This window comes from Orycteropus afer, unplaced genomic scaffold, assembly GCF_000298275.1.
Source record: "Orycteropus afer afer isolate SDZICR_OR568_19922 unplaced genomic scaffold, OryAfe1.0 scaffold00082, whole genome shotgun sequence".
Taxonomy (NCBI): Eukaryota; Metazoa; Chordata; class Mammalia; order Tubulidentata; family Orycteropodidae; genus Orycteropus; species Orycteropus afer.
This window is the reverse complement of record NW_006921669.1, coordinates 4,307,603-4,327,268: the sequence shown is the minus strand read 5'-3', so window position 1 is coordinate 4,327,268 and position 19,666 is coordinate 4,307,603. Positions and strand designations below refer to the sequence as shown.

General features: G+C 49.9%; 1 protein-coding gene across 1 annotated transcript; it reads right to left on the bottom strand.

Annotated features, from left to right (window-relative positions):
* Positions 1-2,490: 2,490 nt before the first annotated feature.
* Positions 2,491-16,902, bottom strand: DUSP5 (dual specificity phosphatase 5). The gene is made up of 4 exons (XM_007941548.2): positions 16,368-16,902; positions 11,806-11,954; positions 6,091-6,310; positions 2,491-2,897 (listed from the first exon to the last, which is right to left on the bottom strand). The coding sequence occupies exons 1-4, from the start codon at positions 16,744-16,746 to the stop codon at positions 2,491-2,493; spliced, it is 1,155 nt and encodes a 384-aa protein (XP_007939739.1). The 5' UTR covers positions 16,747-16,902.
* Positions 16,903-19,666: the final 2,764 nt, after the last annotated feature.

Here is a 19,666-nt window from a genome sequence, read left to right as displayed (position 1 = left end):
GAATTATCTGAAAGAATTAGTGTTTTGGTTACCAAGTGCTGCTCTAACAGAAATATACCACAAATGGGATGGCTTTAACAAATGAGTTTATTCTAGAAGCCCGAGTTCCAGGTGCCAGGCTCTAGGGGCTCAGTGAAAGCCCCTCAACCTTGGACTGTGGTCTCCTGCTTCCGGCCCACTAAGGCTAGCGGCATCTCTTTACTCAGGTAGCTGCTGGCTCCTGAGGCTGACAAATCCAAGGTCGATAAGTGAAAAGGCACAGTCCCGATATTACCAAACCACATGGAAGGCCATTGATTCAAATCCAATAAAAGTCCCAAGATTGGCAAAGCACGGCATGCTGCTGAATGAAAGACTCGGCTCAACGCAGGGTTCAAACCTGCCAAAAAGCTAGAAACCTTCCTTTAAGCTACTTCTTATACACTGGAAGCAGCCCACATCCCTAAAGCGGCTACTCAGCTGCTCCAGTAGATTCCACCAGGGAACTGATTGCCAGTCTCACCATGGGGAATAACTACATCCAGCTGCCCAGCCACTCAACCAGGCCCAGCCAAACTGATTACCTTAACTATCACAATTAGTTCTAAGGGTAAAAAGAGAGGGGACAGGAACCTAAGCTAAACCTTGATCTAGTTCACTTCTCCATCTCTTGGCAATTTTCCCCACATTTTCTGATGTCTATATTGTGCCAGAGGAGATCTGCTGGCATAGTGCCTAAGGCACTTGACTGCTAACTAGAAGGCTGGTGGTTCAAACCCACCAGCCACTCCTCTGAAGGAAATGAGGCAATCTACTTCCATGGTGATAACACCTCGGAAACCCAAGGAGTCGCCGCTATGAGTCGGATCCGACTCGATGGCAGTGCGTTGTGTTGCATTGTATACTGTCCCAGACGCTGGTGGGAGGAGGCCGGCTATAAGCTTGGAACTGAGGGCTGTTGGAATCAAGGGTCTTGAGCTTTAAGGGACTTTCAGGATTATCTACAGTTCACTCATTTCATAGAGGATGAATCTGAGATTCAGGCAGAATGATTTGCCTGGGGTCATGGAGTAAAGGGCCTACAGTGGGCAGAAGACATTTTATATTGTTTTTAAGATCACTAAATCATGAGCAGACATAGCCTCCCACCTACAGCTGTGCACCCCACCACCATCACCTTACAGTCATTTGGAAATAAAAGCCCAGAAGCAGGCTGGGCTCCCACCCCAAGGTACTTTGATCTTATTCCAATTCACTCAGGACAAAGGAGGAGAGCTTTTTTCCATTTAAACTTTTTATTTTGCACTATAAAAAACAACAACCAGTAACATACTGTGTTTTTTTTTTTTCTTTTTTTTTTCACATTCACATGGGTTTTAGGAAATTATTGCCTTTTCCCCTGGAGAAATAACCTATAAACAAAAAGAGTAGTAGTACCACGTTGTAAACTCTGCGAACCCCAGAAGTCAACAGCTTGAAGACAGCTCCCAGGGGCAGAGAAGAAACAAGGGTCACAAGAGACAGACACAAGCACATATAAGGACAACAAGTTGGGGAAATGATGGTTTTCAATGTCACTAACCATAACAGAGTAGGCTTCCTTGTTCTCCTGACACCCACTGCTACCACCTCAAAGGAGTGATTTTTGGTCTATGGTCTGCGGTAGTATTCAAATGACACAAGAGGGGCTTTGAGGAGAGGTGCAATGAGAAAGGTTCAAGTATGAGTAAGAATCACACCAAAGTCTAAGGTCAGGGAAGAACCCACAGTGAAAAAGAAAACCCAGAATCAACATTTTGCTACTTCAACCAACCGCCTCCAGTGGACTCAAAAGGGAATCCCCAGAACATTTGAGGGTTCAAACCAGCAGATGTATAACCCAATAGGCGGCTCTGAGCACCTCCCTGCATGTGGCCCGGCAGGGTGTCTGTGCCCAAAGGCTTCTATTACCAGCGAGCTAAGGGAAGCACCTCAATAGGAAAGCAATATTCCTATCAGGCTGGTTCACGCCAGTGGACCTACATACCGACTGGGGTGTCTTCCCGACTACATGGTGATCAGCTTCTGCCCTGAAGCAACAGAGACAGACACTGAGACCATCTAAGTTCAAAAAATAAGATGGAAATTGTGCTTCCTTCAAAATGAATTGGCTTGTAACTGCCTTTTCTCCTGGTCCAGCAACTGCATTCTCCCACGTTGCTGCAGGTAGTTATTGCCTTATGCTTGAAATGAAAAGGCGAACCTTGAGGTGTGAGGACTAAGCAATCCTGAGAGGGCAAGGGTCTGGAAGTACAGTAGTCAGCACATGCTGTGCTCGCATAATGGCTTGGCCTTCCTTCGGTCCCAGGAACCTATCCCCGAAGTCTGTCTGCAACTGGTGGCCCCTCACTATCCCACAAGGGCAGTGTGACAGGGTGAGGCCTTCAGTATTGCACAGGTATGAAATGTCCATGAGTTGAAAAAAGAGGATCACAGTTGCTCTAGGGGCTGGGCTGGCTTCCCATCCTGGATTTAGCAGGATGAGGCTGTGGCCACAGGGTTCCTGCTGAGCTCTGAGACCGGTGAGCGGGTGGGCACTGGCACCAGCACCGAGGTAGGAAATGTACAGTAGGAGCCCTGCATGTCAGGGCTCAATGTCTGCAAATGGTCCAGAAACGAAGAGCCTGCTGCCTCCCCTTGGCAGGAGGGCGCCTGGGGGGCGGGCATGGAAGGCAGAATCTCAGATTCATACTGTAGGAGCTGACCCATGAAGCCAAAGTTGGGTGAGACCACATTCCTCCTCTGCTTGATATAATCAAAGGCCTCCTTCAGGCGGAACTGCTTGGTCTTCATGAGGTAAGCCATGCAGATGGTGGGCGAACGGGAGATCCCAGCCTCACAGTGGACCAGGACCTTGCCTCCCTTTTCCCTGACACAGTCTAGAAGGAAGAAAAGCAGGTGGGAATGAGTTGGGCTTAGAATCCAAAGGCAATGCCAAGACACAGGAATTATGCATTAAAGAAACTAGTTATCAAACCATTTTGTCCGCTTAAGAACTGTGGTCTTATTAGTCCTCTGCCAGTCTGTAGTCACCACTGGTACGGACAAAGCTTTTGAAGTTCCACTGAAAGCTATCCCTTTGTAATTCTTGTTGTTGTTGCTGTTATATGCCATCGAGTCGGACCCAACTCATAGCGACCCCTCCTTGGGTTGCCAAGGCAGTATCACTACGGAAGTAGATTGCCCAACCTTCTTTCTGAGGAGTGGCTAGTGGGTTTGAAGCACCAGCCCTCTGGTTAGCAGTCAAGTGCCTTAAATACTATGCTACCAGAGCTCCTTTGTAACTCAGAACCTTTATAATCCTTACAGCTGCTTCTCAGTTCTCCAAGATGCTGGCAGCCACTGCTTTTGCCACTGGAGGAGCTAGACCTGAGTAACCCCTTCCTGGGGATATCATTTTAACTTGGTTCCAAGACCAGGTTTTCAGAGATCATTGGGAAATTTCTGAAAGGGGAATGTGCATTTTTCTGAAGGGAGGGTCCCAGGCTCAAAGACTGGCTGCAACAGCCCTTCCTCCTCTCAGGGTCTGATTCCAAAGGTGATGACCTGTCACCACGCTGGTTGAAGCCTTCCGCCTTCCTGGACATCCAGTCCAACTGTACCAGGGTGACTGTACCAGGGCTCAGGTCCCAGGGTTCCCACCACCAAGCATACAATAAATAGTGCACAGCCTCTAATTATAGCCCTGGTTAAGTGACGCTTACTGGATGGAGGATATAAATGGCCTTTGCAAACTACATTTTGCACAACAATGACAGTCATGGCTATAAAGCTACCACCACCAGTTAGCATTTTTCAGGTTCAGTATGACAAACAGGGGGAAGGACATGCTCCCCTTCTGCTCCCCAGATCTCCCTACACCAAAAAGCTACAATTCCTGAGGGCAGGCTGTTATTTTAAAAATGAGAAAGGTTAAAAGGTTGAACATACACGTATCAAATCAAAACCACCAAAAATACAGTCTTTCCAATTCCCTCTCTTGCTGTATGAGAAACATAGGAAGTTAGATATACCTGGCACTAGGGAAGGCCACAGTATGCAAAAATATTTAAGACTGTGCAACCACACAATAGACAGACCTATAAGGTGAACAGTAACATCAGGAGGTTATGCACTCATTACAACAATGAAGCGCATGTGATCAGGAGGACAGCATTTGCCCAGAGACAGAGCTAGGAAGGTGGGAGGGTATGGAAGGAAGAAGGGAAGGGGTGGGTGTAGGGAGGAAGTGGGAAGAATGCTGTTACAGTGTGAGCATTGCAGTAAACGTCACAAAACAGAATGTGTACGAATTGTTCAGTGGAAAACCAATTTGCTCTGTAAACTTTTACCCGAATCACTAGAAAGTTTAAAATAAATAAATAAAGGTTTTTGAAGAGGGGAAGAAGTTGGCCCCTTCCCTCCCCCAAGTTCAAGAAGTCTGTAAATGATTCTGCAAGATCCAAAACATAAAATTTCTGAGGGGTCGGAGAGGAGGCCTGGAGCTTCTCTTTCTGAACCAAGACCCCAAAGGACATCCCAGGGCAGCTCATTAGAAATGCCCCCGATTCAGTCTCTAGCTCAAGGCAAAAAGCTCTTAGAAGTAGTTCAAAGGGGAGACCAAGTCCCTAGGACTACAGGGCCGTGCCTCCTTTACCGTCTAACTTCTAATTGCCCCCCATGTCACATCCAAGAAAGCAAAGGGCCTAGACTGCACTGCTTCTGGAACCCACTCTAAACCACAGAGACTCGCCTTCCCTCTGGCCCAGCACACTGCCCACTGAGATGCTCATCCCTCCTCCCACCAGCCAGGCATCATGAGTCTGGGAAAACACATGCTGTGCTTTCAAAATGCCATGGGTTTGGGCGGTTGTGTACACAGACACAGACAAGATGGGGAGGGACGGTTCTGAGGAATGGATGGGGGCAGGTTTAATGACCTAATTAAGTGGCTATCTAGGTAATTAAATAACAGGCTGATGAGTGCAAGGCCTTCCCAGGGACAGGGAGGCAAGGCAAGGATTTCCTGTCCTGAACCCATCATCTTGGTGGCCTCTAAGAGACTCCAAAGCAGTCATCGGCCCAGAGGCACAGGGGACGGGAGGGCAGGCTCTGCCCTTGGCCTCTGGTGAGTTTCTCAACAGGGTTTCCTGTGCAGCGGAAATTGTGTGTGATGGGCAGACAGCGCCTACCACTTGGCTGAAGGGAGCCCTTTAATTGCTACTAGTAATTATTGCTGGGCCTAGCACCTGCCTCTTCCCCGCCAATATCCCTCAAAACAAAATACAGGAAAATCATGTCTCCATTTCAACAAGCAAGTGTGTGGAAGGCAAAGATGACTCTAGAAAGGGAGGCATGCCCATAAGGCTGAGGAGTGGTGCTTGCAAATTTCGAACAGAAAAATGTCACCCAGTCCCTGAGGGAGAGAGACGGGGACAAGGGAGGACAGAAACCCTAAGCCCCAAAGCCCTTTCTAGGCAGAGGGGCCAGAGGCCAAGGCCTTGGCTTTCGGATGTGTACGACGGGCTAAAGGGTGACTGCCTCACAGAACGCAGAAAGGATGCAAAAGATGCCAACTTCCCTGTGTGTAAAGCATGGAGCTTGAGTCAAGTGCTATCTTTAATCCAAAATTAGCTGAAAACACAAAACAAATTGCCCCCAAGCTGTTTGCCAAAAACCGTGGAGAGCTGCCGGGCTCTTGGGGCTCAGTGCGTAAGTAGTGCTCGTTCAGTCCTTCTGTCTGCTTTTAAAAATATCCCAAGCTACGCAGAAGCACATTAGGGAGGCTCTCCCCCACCCTCCTCACGTGCAGCCTTAAGTGTGGCTGTGTTCTCTGCTCCCTGCCTAGCTAGAAACAATAACAAAAGCGGCAGTGAGGACTGCCATAAAGATATATTAATTCATTTATCTTGCAAATTAAAACTCCTATTAATAGCAACTTAAATCCTCCTGTCTTTTCAGTGGCTGTGGCCCATCTTGGCTCCAACCTGGTGGTTGTGTAGACAAGACACTTCTGCTTGGTGAAGGTAGTGCCCATCAGTACATCAAAATCCAAGAACCCATGCCCTTAGGGACAGGGGCTGGCCGACCTACCAATGAAGTCGATTGCTTCCTGAAAGTGGGAGCTGATGTCTGCTGTGTGGCTGTCCTCCACGGGGATCCATTTGTAGTGTAGGTGGGTGGTGCAGGCCTCGGAAGTGCGGCGGGAGACATTCAGCAGGGCTGTGATGTGCAGGTTGGCGAGGAACTCGCACTTGGATGCGTGGTAGGCACTTCCAAGGTAGAGGAAGGGAAGGATTTCAACCGGGCTACCCTGTAGGGGCGGGCAAAGGACACCAGGAAATATTGGATTAGCTTGCTCATTTGGGAGAGGAAAAAAAAAATAACACTGACCTATCCGTTTCCTAATGTGGGAGAGGTTCCCTTTTAGGATTCCAGGAAGAACTAACTGAGAGACCGACTTGGAGTTCTAGCTGCCCTGAGAAGACAGGGCAAGTCCTTGAACCTTGGGGCACCCTCGATTCCTTCATCTGTAAAATGGCACTGCATATCTGGTATATCATCAATCAAGGAGCCCTGGTGGCACAGTGCTTAAGCACTCAGCTGCTAACCACACGGTTGGTGGTTGGAACTCACCAGCCTGTCCACAGGAGCAAAGACCTGGTAGCCTGTTTCCATAGACATTACAACCCAGGAAACCCTAGGGGCAGGAAAGCCTCTGTCCCGCAGGGTCCTATGACTCTGAGGCACCTCGGTGGCACAATGGCATCCTCCTAAGATACTTCTGATCCGAAAATGCATACAGATTTCAGAGATGTTAAAATATAGCCCCCTTCCCAGAAAAAAAGTATGTTTCTTAGAAAAGAACCACTATATACCCAAAATCCTCAGGTAAAGTGATGTTTTTAGGCAAAGGGCTTCTCTCACCCCTGACCTCCTTCATATGGGCCTTAAGGTATTGGAGTGACATGTTTTTGAGAGGCTACCCACACACCAGATTTCTAATTAAAGAGACACAGATTAAGGGAAAACCAGAGACTGTGTACCCTGCTGCAAAGCTATAGAGAACTGTTTGCGAGTTAAACTTGGCAGTCTTAGCCTTTACAGAGCTCTAAGGGGGCAAGAAAAGGCAGTGATAATTGGACAGTGAAAGTCACTGGCGATTTAGAGGAAAACGCTGGTCTGGGGACAGCTGTTGTCTCCTTGGAAGCCCTTCCTGCTGCATCCATCCACTTCCTGTTTCCACTTCCTCTCCTGGAATAAGAGTGGAGTGGAAACTCCAAAGTCCTCTGCCAGACCCGTAATAAGAGGGGGTGTGACCAGGGTCGGCAGCAGGCGATTTTTACTTTACCTCACACGTGTTACCTACTACTTCCTGAGAACAAGTATTTAAGCAAAGGCCAGTTTGGCCACTTGTTAGAATGTTCTAGAGGATTTTACATAGGGTAGTAACAACAACTGTTATTTTTATTAATACCTACTATAAAATGAAAACACCCTGCCATCATGTCGGATCGAACTCATAGCGACCCCTCCTTGGATTTCTGAGGCGATATCACTACGGAAGTAGATTGCCCAACCTTACTTCCGAGGAATGCTGGTGGGTTTGAACCACCAGCCTTCCTACTATGGTTGGACTTAAGGAGCTCTCGTGGCTCAGTGCCTAAGTCATGTGACTGCTAACCAGAAGGCCAGCAGTTCAAACCCACCAGCCACTCTGCGGAAGGAAGACTGGGTAATCTACTTCCATAAAGATTTACCACCTCAGAAATCCAAAGGATGTCACTATGAGTCAGAATTTTTTTTCATGGCTGGGCTTAAGGAGCCCTGGTAGCACAGTGGTTAAGCACCGGCTCCTAACCAAAAAGATGGTGGTTTGAATCCACCAGCCACTCTAGAGGAGAACGATGTGGCAGATCTACTCTGTTCTGTAAGTTTGCTATGAGTCAGAATCAACTCAATGGCAATGGGTTATGGCTGGCCTCAACACTTCAGATGTATCTGCATAAAACCAGAACTACTCACTGCCATCGAGTTGAATCCAACTCATAGTGACCCCTCCTTGGGTTTCCGAGGCAGTACCTCTACAGAAGTAGATTGCCCAGTCTTCCTTCTGAGGAGTGGCTGGTGGCTTTGAACTGCCAGCCTTCTGGTTAACAGTCAAATGCCTTCGGCACTACAACAGTATAAGTAATATACCAGACAATGTTTCACGGCTATTCATAAGGTGTTCAGTGGCCATTTGTTCAGAAATGCATGGCCCTGTCCTTTTTCCTACTTGTCTTATCCTGGAAGCTCCTCTGAAACCTGTCCACGTAAGTGACCCTACTAGAATTTGAAATACCAGTGGTATAGCTTCCAGCATCAAGCAACACACAGCCACCACATACAATGAACTGACAGATGAGTGGATACTTTGAAGACTAAGGTGCACCTGACCAAGTCCATGGTATTTTCAATAGGCTTATGCATGTGAAAGATGGACAATGAATAAGGAAGACCAAAGAAGAATGGATGTATCTGAATTATGGTATTGGCAAAGAGTAATGAAAATAGTGCCATAAGCTCTGGTAGCATAGTGCCTGAGGCACTTGACTGCTAACCAGAAGGCTGGTGGTTCAAACCCACCAACCACTCCTCGGAAGGAAGGCTGGACAATCTACTTCCGTAGTGATATTGCCTCGGAAACCCAAGGAGGGGTCGCTATGAGTCGGGTCCAACTTGACGGCACATAACAACAACACTGAAAATACTATGGTCTGCCAGAATAATGACCAAATCCTTCTGGGAAGTACAGCCAAGTGCTCTTTCGAAGCAGGAATAGCCAGACTTCATCTTACATATTCTGATGATGTTGTCAGAAGAGACCAGTCCCTGAAGAAGGGTATTATGCTTGGTCAGCAACAAAGGGGAAGACCCTCAATGACACGATTGACAGCAGGGACTGTGAGGATGGCGTAGGACTGGGCAGCGTTGCGTTCTGTTGTACACAGGGTCTCTATGGGTCAGAGCTGACTCGACAACAACTAGAACACACAGTACCAGTATCACAACAAATCTGTGAAGCAGGTAACATTATCTCCATTTCACAGATGGGGAACTTGAGGCTTCCCACCCCACCCTGGAAAAATGAAAACCACTGCCATCGAAGTTGATACCAGTCTACAGTGACCCTGCAGGACAGAGCAGAACTGCCCCACAGAGTTTCCAAGGCTGTAAATCTTCATGAAAGCAGACTACCTCATCTTTCTCCCGTGGAACGGTTGGTACATTTGAACCACTGACCTTTTGGTTAGCAGACCAATACTTTAGCATCTATGCCACCAGAGCTCCTTACTTGAGGCTCAGAGGTATTAAAGCAGAGCTTAGAACAGGTTCAGTCTGGCTCGATCCCCTGCTGAGAATCTGCATTTCCACTTGGTATACTGAGTAAGAAGCTACAGTTTAACAGATCTGCAGGTGACTCTCACGTATACATTAAGAGTCAGACTGAGTTAGTGGTAGAGACTAAATTCAAAGCCAAATAGGACTGGTTAGCATGTCATTTCAAAACAGTGATCGTGATGAGAAAGCCAGTGTTTTCAGTAACCACAGGAAGGAAAGAATTCCCTCCCCTCCTCTCTTCTTCTAGAGAGAAAATTTCCATTTGCATCCCCTCCCTCACACCTGCCCACATACAGAAAGCAGGCTTCCTGGGTGCAGTGCGGTTAAGAACCTGGGCTTGGGTGTCAGACGGAGCAGCTCCAGGCTGAGTCTCAGCTAAAGGCTACTAGCTGTTGTGCCCCTGGACAGCTTCTTTAACCTCTGAACCTTTATCTGTACAATGAGGATAACAATACCTACCCTCCTGGGATAACTGTAAGGAACAAATGGGATAGTGGATACATTAAAGCCTGGTATGTCTGTAGCTGCCATTACCATGCAGAGGATGAGGAACAAACACACACATACGGCACAGATACTGAGCTAGTCAGTCCCAGCAGGTCTGGGCCTGGCCTGAGCTGGACCCCCACCCCAGGGCCCAGCTCCCCACTAGTTAGGAATCAGGAACCGCTAGTTAATTTCCAGTAGCGTGTAATGGAAAGTTCTTTGGGAAGAGGTCAGAGGACCCAAGTTCAGGTTCACTGAGTCACTAAGCAGCCATGGGACCCACCAATGGGCACCCATAGCCTCACCCTCAATGGAACAAAGTGACAGTTGACTCAAGACCTCGCCGCCCTCTCTTGAGTGCCTTAAAAACACTGACACATCAGGCCTGGGATCCTGTCCAGTTTCTTCTGGCGCTTAGCCCAACACACCCCTGAAACCACGTTTCTTTCCTTTTCTGAATCTCCTGTTTAGACTCAAGAGGAACAAGTCAAAGTTCCTCAGAAACCCCAAAGGTTAATGAGACCTCGCCTGTTTTCTCTTGGCGCAGAAATGCTTCTAAGAAGTGGCACCAGGGAGTTCCCCAGATGAATCTTCAAGACACATCAGGGCCTCCCCAACCCTCAGTGGCCAAAGGTCCTCTGTGCTTTCAGACACCCTGTCAATTCTCGTTTCCCTTTCACTTTTGGAGAAACAAGGAAAAAACACAACACAAACAAACATACAAAAATAGAAATCTAACTAGGCCAGATCTCATGGCTTGAAACCTCCAGGTTCATCATAGACTGGGCATCCATGTAATAAAGGGAAACAAACAAAATACTAACTCTGGAAACTTGTTGAGCTAAGCGGCCTCCTGACCAAGGATCCCGTTCAAGAAAGGGTGCCAGGGCTTTATTCGGGAGTCACCCCAGGGGCACAGTTCTGCTCACAGGAGATGGCTGGCATTTTAGGCAGCATCAAGAAGTCTTCTTTCTTATGATTTGGATATTCTCCTGTCTTGTGGGAAAAGTCTGAAAAGTTCCTTCCACAAAGTCAGAAACCTTTTCCACAAAAGGGCCATGTGGAAAAGGGAACAGGTTCTGAAAAGAGCCCCACCAGGGCATTAGGAAAAGGGGGTTCTGGGTCTGGGGTTGGCAAAAGCCAGCTGTGGGGGTCTTTGCAAATCAGTCATCCTCCACACCATGGAACAGTTTTCTTCCTCTGTAAAATGGCAAGATTGGCTTTGATTTCTAGTTTCTGCCACATCTGAGTTTGCATCTGCCTTTTCCTCATCTTACTGTATCATGGTAGGTAACTCCCTGACCACTGAACTTTCCACTTTACTCTTTCTTTAATGAATTGTCATGAAGTACAATTTTTTGAAAGGGGGGGGGGAGCCACAGATGTTTATAGGAACATGAAACCCTACAGTGTTTCTTGATCTCTTCTTGTTCCAGAATTTGTGGAATTACACGCATCAGAAACTCTTAGGAGTTCAGCCATCCAAACGGTAGGTCATCCTGGCCTCACTCCCCCGTCTGTTTCAGTTAAAAGTACCAATGAGACACACCTTGACAGGTCCTGGGTTGGCTTACAGAAACTGCAGAGCATGAATAATTACAAAAGCGACCAACACAGGAAGCATGAAAGTCAGCTCTGAAATGTGTTCAGGGAAACCTAAACCAATATTCTGAAGCTTCTCTGAACCTGCCAGGCCAGCTGACACTAATGCATCTTTCACTTCCCTTTTTCTCCAGAAGCTGTCAAGCATCCTGTGGCTCGTTTACACTTGTCAGCTCGTTTGCTGGAAGGAAGCCCATTTACTCTTGGATAGAAACTCAAGTTGGCAAGCACAGAGGCTCTCAAAACTAGAGGATTCTGCCAACGCCCTGGGCCACCAAGGACTAGCCACCACGTCTGAGTGGGGTCAGGAAAGGCCAGGGAGGAACAGAAATGTACCTGGTCATAAGCCGGCCTGTAGTTGATGTTGAGCACTGTTTTCCCACACTGGCTGAGGAGGGCTTTCTCGGTTTCAATCTTCTCTTGTGAAACAGGTTTTACGTCCACGCAACACTCCGGATATTCTGAGTAGAAGGTCTCATATCCCCCTACACACACACAAAAAGTGAGATAGACTTAAGTATTGATTTCTCAGCCTGTCGGAAAATATTCATAATTTATCAATAAATACCCTGAGTGCAGAATGAAGGAGCCCTGGTGGCGCAGTGGTTAGACACTTGGTTGCTAACCAAAAGGTCGGTGGCTCAAACTCACCAGGCTCCATGGGACAAAATGTGACAGTCTGCCTCTTGGGCACCCTATGAGGCAGTTCTACCCTGTGCTAGAAGGATAGTTATGAGTCAGAATCGACTTGATGGCAGTGTGTTTGGTTTTCTGGGGTGAGTAGAACAGTCAAAACCATGAAGCTAATATAGATTCTGGTGACATAAAACTAAGCAAAACCAACCAACAGTTTTGAGTACAGATGTCTCTCTAAAAACACACACACTCTCTCTATTGCTCATACACACCTAAAAAGCTATAGTTCAGAGAGGCAATCATTAACTTTTTTGTGTCTAGCGGAAGCAGCTTAAACCGAGAAAGGAAATATCAGACATCTGGCAAATATTAACCAAATCTCTCCAGAGGACAAAAGCTATTCTCTCCTGTTTACCTAAAATGAAGGTGTGATTATGCCGAATTTCATTAATCTCTGAGAAGAGAGTACTGAGCTCGTCCATTTAGTCCCCAAGCCCTAGGCTCTAAGCAGGTCTATGAGTAGAACTGCCTCCATTCAGAAGGCGATGAGGGCAAACGTGAGGTTTAAACTCAGAAAACAGGACAGCCTTACCCCTTCTCATCCTTGAGGTGCTAAAAACGCTGCTGACCATTCTTCCAACAGGTCCAACTCACAGAAGTCAATCTAGTTAATCACCTTCCAAAGCAAACTGGATGTGCAAGACTTCTGCACTGAATTCTCAGCCCCCACAATCTCTCTCTCCTCTCGATGACCTTTCTCATGCTCATCTTCATCTTCATTGTCTCCTTTCTCATCCTCCCTTTCCCATCTTTCTCCTCACACACCCCAAATCAATAAGTCTATTACCGGTAAGCATACTCTAAGAATCTTTAATAATATTTTTAAACTTCTTGAAATGTGTCATTTAAGGTAAAAAGTACTCTCTGCCCAAGTTGCAGAAACCTGCATACATAAGTGCTCGCAGGACCATTCCACTCAGTGGGAAAAGAATCACCAAGTAAGACCATGTGAACTCTTGGAATGTCAAGGGCTGCTGGGTGAACAGGTCAGCCTGGCTCTTCCACAGCACCCAGAAAACCCACTTTTGTCTTTTCCGGTCCAGAGAATTCAGTCGTGTAAAATCAATTAAATATGCATTCTGAGCCCTGTGTCGCCTCTGACGCCTCCCTATTCTCTTCTGCTTTCTGGTGTGACAACCCCTCAGTGGAACACTTGGGTTTTCTTTAAGCCCCTACAGCCAACAAATGGTTAACGGATTGGAGGGCAGTCATCAGCTCTCTCCCTCCCAGAAGCTGCAGCCAATTCCTAGAGTGAGTCATCCTGGCACCAGGCCCCCTCTCAGCTCCCTGACCCGGCCCCCTCCTCCGCCCCCGTTTCATATACCCAAATCTCCCCTGTGGTCACTTCAGTAAGTCACCCACGGAGCCTTCCTGGACAAGCTTCTGGCCTTCCCCCTCACGATGACAGGAAGCCAGGCCGGATGGGGTGGTTAGGAGGTAGTGGAGGTGTGTGTGGTCCAACTTCCCTGCCCCCCAATAACTCCCGGCCCCCTTCCTTCCTCAGAAGCAGTTGAGGAAAATGCCACAGGAAAGAGAAGCCTTCAGGCCACCCCTAAATAGACCACTGAAGAGGGCTGTCAGGAGGGCAGATGGAGGGGAAGGTGTGGGATGCAGCCTGCCTGCCTACTGACAAAATAGCAGGCACACAAATAGTCTCAGAGCAGGGGAGGGACAGAAAAGCAGGGCCCTGTCTCGGCCACCTGGGGTCAGGAGGAGTCCTACAGATTAGATGGTGTTTGTCTTTCACCCACTCCCATCAGAGGCGTGGAGAGAGACGGAACATTCCTCTCTGGTGCCTCACTTGAGTTGCAAGAGCAGTGGTGATTCTTACGGCCGGCCGCTTCAACCCTCTTCAACCCTCTTCCGAGTAACTCTGCTTTCAATCACCACCTGATTACCAGAACAGTGACAGTGCACGGGTGCTAAATATAAATCCGGACCGACAGCTCGATTTGGTCACCATCCTCTCATTTCAGTGGACTCCTTTTTTTTTTTTTTTTTAAGGGCAAGAGGAAGAATGGAGAATAAAAGGCATGGCCCCAAGATCTGAGGTACTACCAGCTTAAGAACTGAAATCATATCTGGACATAAGTCCAGTAAGGAAATTAAAAAAAAAAAAAAATTGGCAACAATTTAAAAGTTTGAGTGTTACAAGGGTCGCTATCAAGCAATTTCTACTGAAACTGTAAATACACATGAACTCTGACCCTGAAATCTTCGTGATTTTACTGACAAACAGACCGAGCACATGCAAGAGCATATGGAGAAGGTATCCTCTGCCCCATTGCTTCAAATAATGAGACTGGAAGCGCCCTAATGGCCATCACCAGGAACTGGCTGAAAAAGTGAAACGGACGTGTATGTTCTGATATGGAGGGTCTCTAAGATCTGTGGGTGAAAGAGGCAGGCATAGGGAATATGTGAAGTCATCTCATTTTTTAAATGTATTCGGGGCAAATTAATTTATCCAAAGGGCGTGGGGTCTAAGGCGTGTGGACCTAAGACCTGTCTCACTGTACAGCTTTTTACACGACTCAAATTTTTATGTGTGGCTGTTACCTTCACTAAATACACCACCACCTTAAACCTATTGTTTCCTGAGATGCCAGTCTAAGAGCTGCTTGCTTCCTGCAGCAGTAACTTTTCTACACAGTCAGCATGACCCTCTCGGAGAGGGGTGGGAGCACACACAGGATGAAGGGGAGCTTCCTGGAACCCATCTTTCAAGCTGCCAGAGGAGGCAGAAGCTTTTCCTGTACTCAGGCTGAGAATAGAGGACAGAAACCACATCAGAGAGAGAGAGAAACCAGGGACCATGTGTGAAACTTCAGCAGAGCCTGGAGAAGGCCACTCCTCTATCTCCCCACCCCCAGCTGAGGCTGCAGGGAGATTATCACCTCCTACCTGGTCATCCATCTACCTAACAGCAATCAACAAGGGCCAGCAAGAGGTGCTAAGGGCAGTGGGAGCTGCCCACACGCCTCTGGAATCTTGCCCTGAGTGTGTAAAATTCCCCCTACATGGCTTTAAAATAAGGCCCTGACCAAGTTCGTGGCGCCTGAGTTCTGAACCATGCAAAGGGCAGGGCTTGTTTCTCCAGCCTGCTCTTCCCCCTCACTGTTAGATGCCAACAATCTGCATCACGTCTAGAAGCACCTTCGGGTGCCCCCAGGTCCGAGTCCTCGTCTCCAGCCGTGCCCCCTATACATCTGAGGTTACAAAGGGCTCAGATACTCGGGGGGTGGACAACCATAGGAAGTGACCCAGAAATCAACGCTCTGGAGATTGGGAGTCAATCACCCACCCACCGCCGGAAGCCTAAATCTTCTCCCTCCGCAGCAGGTGAAATGCGCAGCCTGTCACTTCTCCTGTCGCGACGACCTGCTGCACGGCTTCTGGGGTCTCCAGTCAAAGGCCACATAATTCCCCCCATCACCACCGGCCTGGAGGCGCCCCTCGCAGGTCCTGACTCACCGGCTGGCCAGCCGGGAGGTGCGCCCCAGCCTCTCATCCTGGACAGGCAGCAAAGGATCGCCCCCCCACACACACACACTTAGTTCCTGGGTCTCGGGAATGTTCCCAGGGAGTGAGAGGGAGGGGTGCAAAGGCTGGAAAGGCTGTCAGCTCCGAACTGAGCTCGCTAGGGAAAGGCCGGAGGAAAACAATAAAAAGCAATAAAATGAAATGGAAAGGGGGAAGGGCTCACCAGGGTCAAAAAGGCAAGAAGGGTGGGCGAAGACCGGCGTAACCTACAGTAACTGTCCAGGCACCAAAGGGGACACCAAGGCGCCACGCTCCTGGGGGGTAGCGACCTCCTGATCCCTCCAGAGCTAGCAGACAGATTCCGAGTCCCGGCCCCAGGGAGAGCGGCGGAGCCCGCGCCCAGCACGAGCCGAGGGCCCCCGCACTGCTAGGGAGTGGAGCCCCCCGCAGCACAGCCTGCCACTCCCCCCCAGCCCAGCGCACAAACGGCCCCACGCTTTCGAGGAACGCGAGCGGGGGCGGGGGTGGGTAGCAGCTCCAGGCGCTGACGTTTGCAGTGTCCTCACCAAGCTCCCGCCAAGCCGCGGTGAGCAGCCACAGGCAGGTGGAGACTTTCCCGGGGCCGGTGTCTAGCAAGGTGCCTCGCAGGGAGGGCACCTTAGTGGGGGGATAGAGCATGGGTGAGGGGGCAAGGGACCCGCGGCCCTCGATGCGCTCACCTTTGAGGAAGTAGACCCGAGGGCCCGCGGGCAGGCAGGCGAGCAGCGAGGTGAGCACGACGCGGGCGGCGCTCTCCTCGCGCAGCTTCTGCCAGTGGCGGCTGCCCTGGTCCAGCACGACCACGGCCGCCACGCCGCCGCCGCCCTCCTGCAACAGCCGCGCGCGCGCCGCCTCGTCCGGCAGCACGTAGCGCGCCGGCACCGCGCCGCCGCGGGCCCGCCGCAGCACCACAGAGTTGAGGTTGACGTTGAGCGAGCCGCGCACGCTCGAGGCCGCGAAGGCCAGGTAGGGCCGGCAGTCGAGTACCACGCAGCGCGCCGCTGCCTCCTTGCGGAGCATCTTGCGCAGCTGGCGCCCGTCGAGAGACGTGACCTTCATGCCGCCGCCGCCCAGCGGCCTCGCGCCGCGCGCCGCACAGGTGCCCACGGCCAGGATGCCCGCTGGCGAGGCACTGCGGCCGGCTGACGGAGCCCGGCGCCGGAGCGGCCGCTCTACTCTTCTTTCCCTCCCGGCACGCTCTACAACCTGACCCGCCACTTGCCGCCCCAGAAGCCGGGGATTCCGCCGGCGGCGCAGCGTTTTATATGAATGAATATACAGCTTGTGACGCGCCTGCCCATATAAGGCCAAATATGGGTATTTCCCCGCCCCTTCGGGCTTTAGCCACGCCCTCCGGGGCGGGGCGCGCTGGGCGGGCTCGCAGTACCTTAGTCAGCGCTAGGAAAAGGAAGTGAAAGCGCCTCCTCCGGCTGCCGGCGGCGGTGGGTGAAGGGACTCACTCGCGCATCACCGGGACCGCGGGGGTGGGGTGGGGGGCTGTCAGCCCCCCCACCGCGCCGAGGTGACCCACGCCGTGCGGGAAGCTGAGAAGGCAGGGTTGGCGCGGCACAGTCGGGCTTTCAGTTTAAGAGATGTTGGGAGAACCAGCCAGGGCCTGTGCCAGGCTCCGCGCTAGGCACGGGAAGGGGAGAAGGAGAGGTCTCCCGAGATGAAATCAGAAACGTATTACGCGTGAAATCAGAAACGTATTACGCGTGAAATGAGCCGATGGCTGCGACTTGTTTCAGGGGGTGAGTGGTATAGGTAATACGACATCGGACGTGTGCTGGTAATTATTCATGCTGAGTGATGGGTATCTGACGGTTCATTATACTGTTTTTTTTTTTTTTTCACTTTTCTGTATGTTTGAGTATTTGCGTAATAAAAGTTTCTAAAAAATGTTGAGAGTGAGAATGGTTGCACAACTCCGAGAATGTAACATGTCACTGAACTGTACATGTAGAAACGGTTGCATTTGTGTGTATTTTGCTATTAACAAGGTGAGAGAACAGAAGCAGAGATTAATCTCCCCAAGTGGATTCTGCCCTCAATCTGCAATAAGAATAAAGTGATTTTTCAGGGGCTCTTTTGTGGTCCCTGGAAAACCTGTTGTGAAGTCGGTAGCAGCATTAACATGCATCCCACGATGGAGCCTGGCCTAGCCAATTGTTGTCCAGGTGGCTTTGGGATTTGGGGGATTATCTGTGGATCAAGTATAATCCCAGGCTGTCTGCCCCAGGCTGGCCCCAGCAGCTTCAGGCCTCCCCACACTGCCATTCTTGGGGAACTGGACACCATTCACCTATTCAGCAAATATTTATGGAGAGTCAGCCTTGTGCCAGGGCTTTGCCAGCTGTGGGGAGATAGCAAAATGGAAACATGCCCAAGCCGTCAAAATCACAGCCCCCCATTTTGTTAGTTTTGGGGTGAGGGGAATGCTACTTGATGGAAAACAAGCCCTAGAGAGGGGCTTGTTCACAGCTGACTAGGGGAGCAAGTCTGTTAAAAATTAGCAAAAATCAAATTTTGAAATCAAATACAGTGGAACAGGACACCATGATAGCTGGCATGGCCTCTGACAGCTGCATTCAAAGGCACTGTCTTTGCCCCAGTGGCACAAATGGGTAAGGACTGCACTACCACTGAAAGATTGGTGGTTCGAGTCTCCCCAAGGGCTGCATGGGAGAAAGAGCTGGTAATGTGCTCCTGTGAAGATGACAGCCAAGAAAACCTTATGGGGCAGTTCTGCTCTGTCACCTGGGGTCACTATAGGAACCAACCACACCTTTGCCCTGCCAGTGGGGTCTTGATGAAGACGTGATTTGGGGTGCCCAGCCCAGCGTCACACTGTAGGGTCCTATTTAGCTAGTGCAGGAGAGCACCTAGGGTGTGTGCGGGGATGGAGGCCAGGCACGACACAGGCTGGGGGAGGCTTCTAAGAGCAGACGAAAGCCAAGGTAGTCTTGGAAGAATTAATGGAGGCTAGCTCAGCCAAGAACGGGGGTGGGGGCATTCCAGTCAGGGGAAACGGTTTGAGGTAAAGGAAAGAAAGAAAGAAAAAAAAAACCCCTAGCATGGTATGCGCTGGACGTGTGTGGGAGACTAAGGCACTTCTGGCATTTATTAGAATATTAAGCAGGGTCAGGTGACGGAGGGCCTCGTAGGCCATTTAAGGCATTTAGAGCTTATGAGTTTATCCCTGGACCAGCGCAAATCCCTCCCCCAGAGGCCAGTGACCCAGTCAGGTCAGCGTTTGGGTAGATCACTGAGGCAGCACTGTGAAGGGTGAGTCTTTTGATGAGAAGGTGGGAGTGGGGGTGGGGTCCAGACCAGAGTCAGGGACGGATAAGAAGCTTTTGTGGGTCATCCAGGCTAGAGCTGATAAGGACCTGGGGAACTTGGCAGTGATAGCAGCAATGAAGACACCACACAGATGGGAGGAACATTTAGGAAGTAAGTTGCCGGAAGGGGTGGGATGGGGAGAGAGGAGTGGAGAGTGACTCCAGGGTTTATAGCTGGAGTGACTGGGTGAATGGTGGGGCCTGTAAGCACGGACCGAGCAGGAAAAGATCTGAGTGGGCTGCAGTAGGAAGGAGGAGGAGGTACATCTGAGACATACCAATGAATTAGAATTGTTCCTGGGCCACTGAAGGGGCTGCCCAGGAAGCAGTAGCATGGCCTGGCCACCACCACAGGAAGGAAAGCCCAGCAGCTGGATTGCACCTTCTCCAGCAAATCACCCAGCCTGCCTCCAGATCTCTCTTGTGACCTGCCTTTCCAGTCCCATGGCCAGCATGGGCTTCACAGGTGTGCCCCCTAGATTGCTGCATGTGTCCTTGTCCTTGAGGGGCTCCATGCCTGGTTTAATACTCTGCTGTCACTATCTGGAAATTCTTGATGATTTTTGGACAAGGGACCCTGCATTTTCATTTTGCACTGAGCCCTGCAAATTATGTAGCCAGATCTGCCCGTGGTTATA

Bases quoted from the DNA above. Each gene is read 5' to 3' on its own strand.
- DUSP5 (XM_007941548.2), bottom strand. From the start codon at position 16,746: ATGAAGGTCACGTCTCTCGACGGGCGCCAGCTGCGCAAGATGCTCCGC. The intron at 6,311-11,805 runs GTACATTTCTGT...CCGCCCCTACAG, and splicing joins ACAGGCCGGCTTATGACCAG to GGTAGCCCGGTTGAAATCCT. The intron at 2,898-6,090 runs GTAGGTCGGCCA...TCTTCCTTCTAG, and splicing joins GGAAGCAATCGACTTCATTG to ACTGTGTCAGGGAAAAGGGA.